The 1,405-nt window shown below is 35.7% G+C and overlaps 1 protein-coding gene across 1 annotated transcript; it reads right to left on the bottom strand.

Moving 5' to 3' along the window:
* Positions 1-508: 508 nt before the first annotated feature.
* Positions 509-1,120, bottom strand: LOC131649563 (secreted RxLR effector protein 161-like). The gene has a single exon (XM_058919322.1). The coding sequence runs from the start codon at positions 1,118-1,120 to the stop codon at positions 509-511; it is 612 nt and encodes a 203-aa protein (XP_058775305.1).
* Positions 1,121-1,405: the final 285 nt, after the last annotated feature.

Genomic DNA, 1,405 nt, shown 5'->3' with positions numbered 1-1,405 from the left:
TCATTAATGCACTCAATCTTGTTGGAAATCCACCAAAATCTATGATGAATTTTTATCAATCTTAATGAACAAGATTGCTATCACCACACGATAACAATGATAAGAGAAAAGGAAATTTAAAGAAGAAAAGAGATTAGGGTTTCTGCAAAGTAACTCTCTTCCACAAACTGTGGATAACTTTATTGTTCACTTACAACTGCATATTCTGTGAATACAACTCAATTAACTTGATTACAAAAATAGGGTTTACTCCTTCTATTTATAGATTTAGGTTAGCTTGCTCTCTAAGTCAATGCCTAAAACTATAAAAGCCCAAAATACCTATTTTGGAACTAAATCAAATCTATTCTATTTTAGATCTAAATCAAATCTATCTAATTTAGATCTAAATTAAATTTGTGTGTAAAAAACTTTTTCCACACTTCTAAATCAAACAAATCTTTTCGACACTCCCTTGTCTCTGTCAAGCAAACTACTTCGACACAAGGAATTACTTTCAACACACCACCTAATTCATTATGTCTAAGCTATCTATATTCATCATAAGTATTAGTCTTCTGAATATTTCGACATGCACTCCCTTCGTCATGATGTCTGCAATCTGATTTTCAGTTCTATAGTGTTCCAAATTCATCTTCCCATCTGCTACATTCTCTCGAAGATAATGGAACCTTATTTCGATGTGCTTGCTTCGACCATGAGATATCGGGTTCTTCGCCAGGTTGATAGCTAACATACTGTCGATCTTTATGGTAATTGCTCCATGATATTTATCTGTTATTTCTTCGAACAACTTCACCATCCATGTTGCTTGACATGCACAAAGAGAATCATCTATGTACTCTGTTCCGCGTGATGATAATGCCATTACTGGTTCCTTTCTCAAACTCCAAGCAACTGGTGCACCACCTAGCATGAACACATATCCTGTTGTGGATTTTCGATCCTCAGCAACACTACACCAACTCGAATTAGTGTATCCTACTAACTTGAATTCTTTTCCTTTATCAGCAATAGGAAACAAAATACCATAGTTGAGATTTCCTTTTAGATACCTTAGTATCCTCTTCGCCGCTGCTAGATGTGATACCCTTGGCCTTTGCAAGAATCTACTTACCATATCTACACTGTATGCTAAGTCAGGCCTCGTGTGACAGAGGTATCTTTATGACCCAATAAGTCTTCTGTATTGGGTTGGGTCGATGTCATCTTCATCTGGGTTCTTCGACAATTGCAATCATGTTTCAGCAGGCGTCGAAGTCAAATTGCATTCTTCCATCTCAAATATCTTGAGAATTTCACTTGCATATCTTCTTTGATGCATTATCAAGCCTCTACTAATCTTGTATAATTCGATGTCAAGGAAATATGAAATGTCACCCAAATCATATATTTCGAATTCCTT

Source organism: Vicia villosa, linkage group LG2 (assembly GCF_029867415.1).
Source record: "Vicia villosa cultivar HV-30 ecotype Madison, WI linkage group LG2, Vvil1.0, whole genome shotgun sequence".
Classification (NCBI taxonomy): Eukaryota; Viridiplantae; Streptophyta; class Magnoliopsida; order Fabales; family Fabaceae; genus Vicia; species Vicia villosa.
This window is presented reverse-complemented; position numbering and strand designations above follow the sequence as displayed.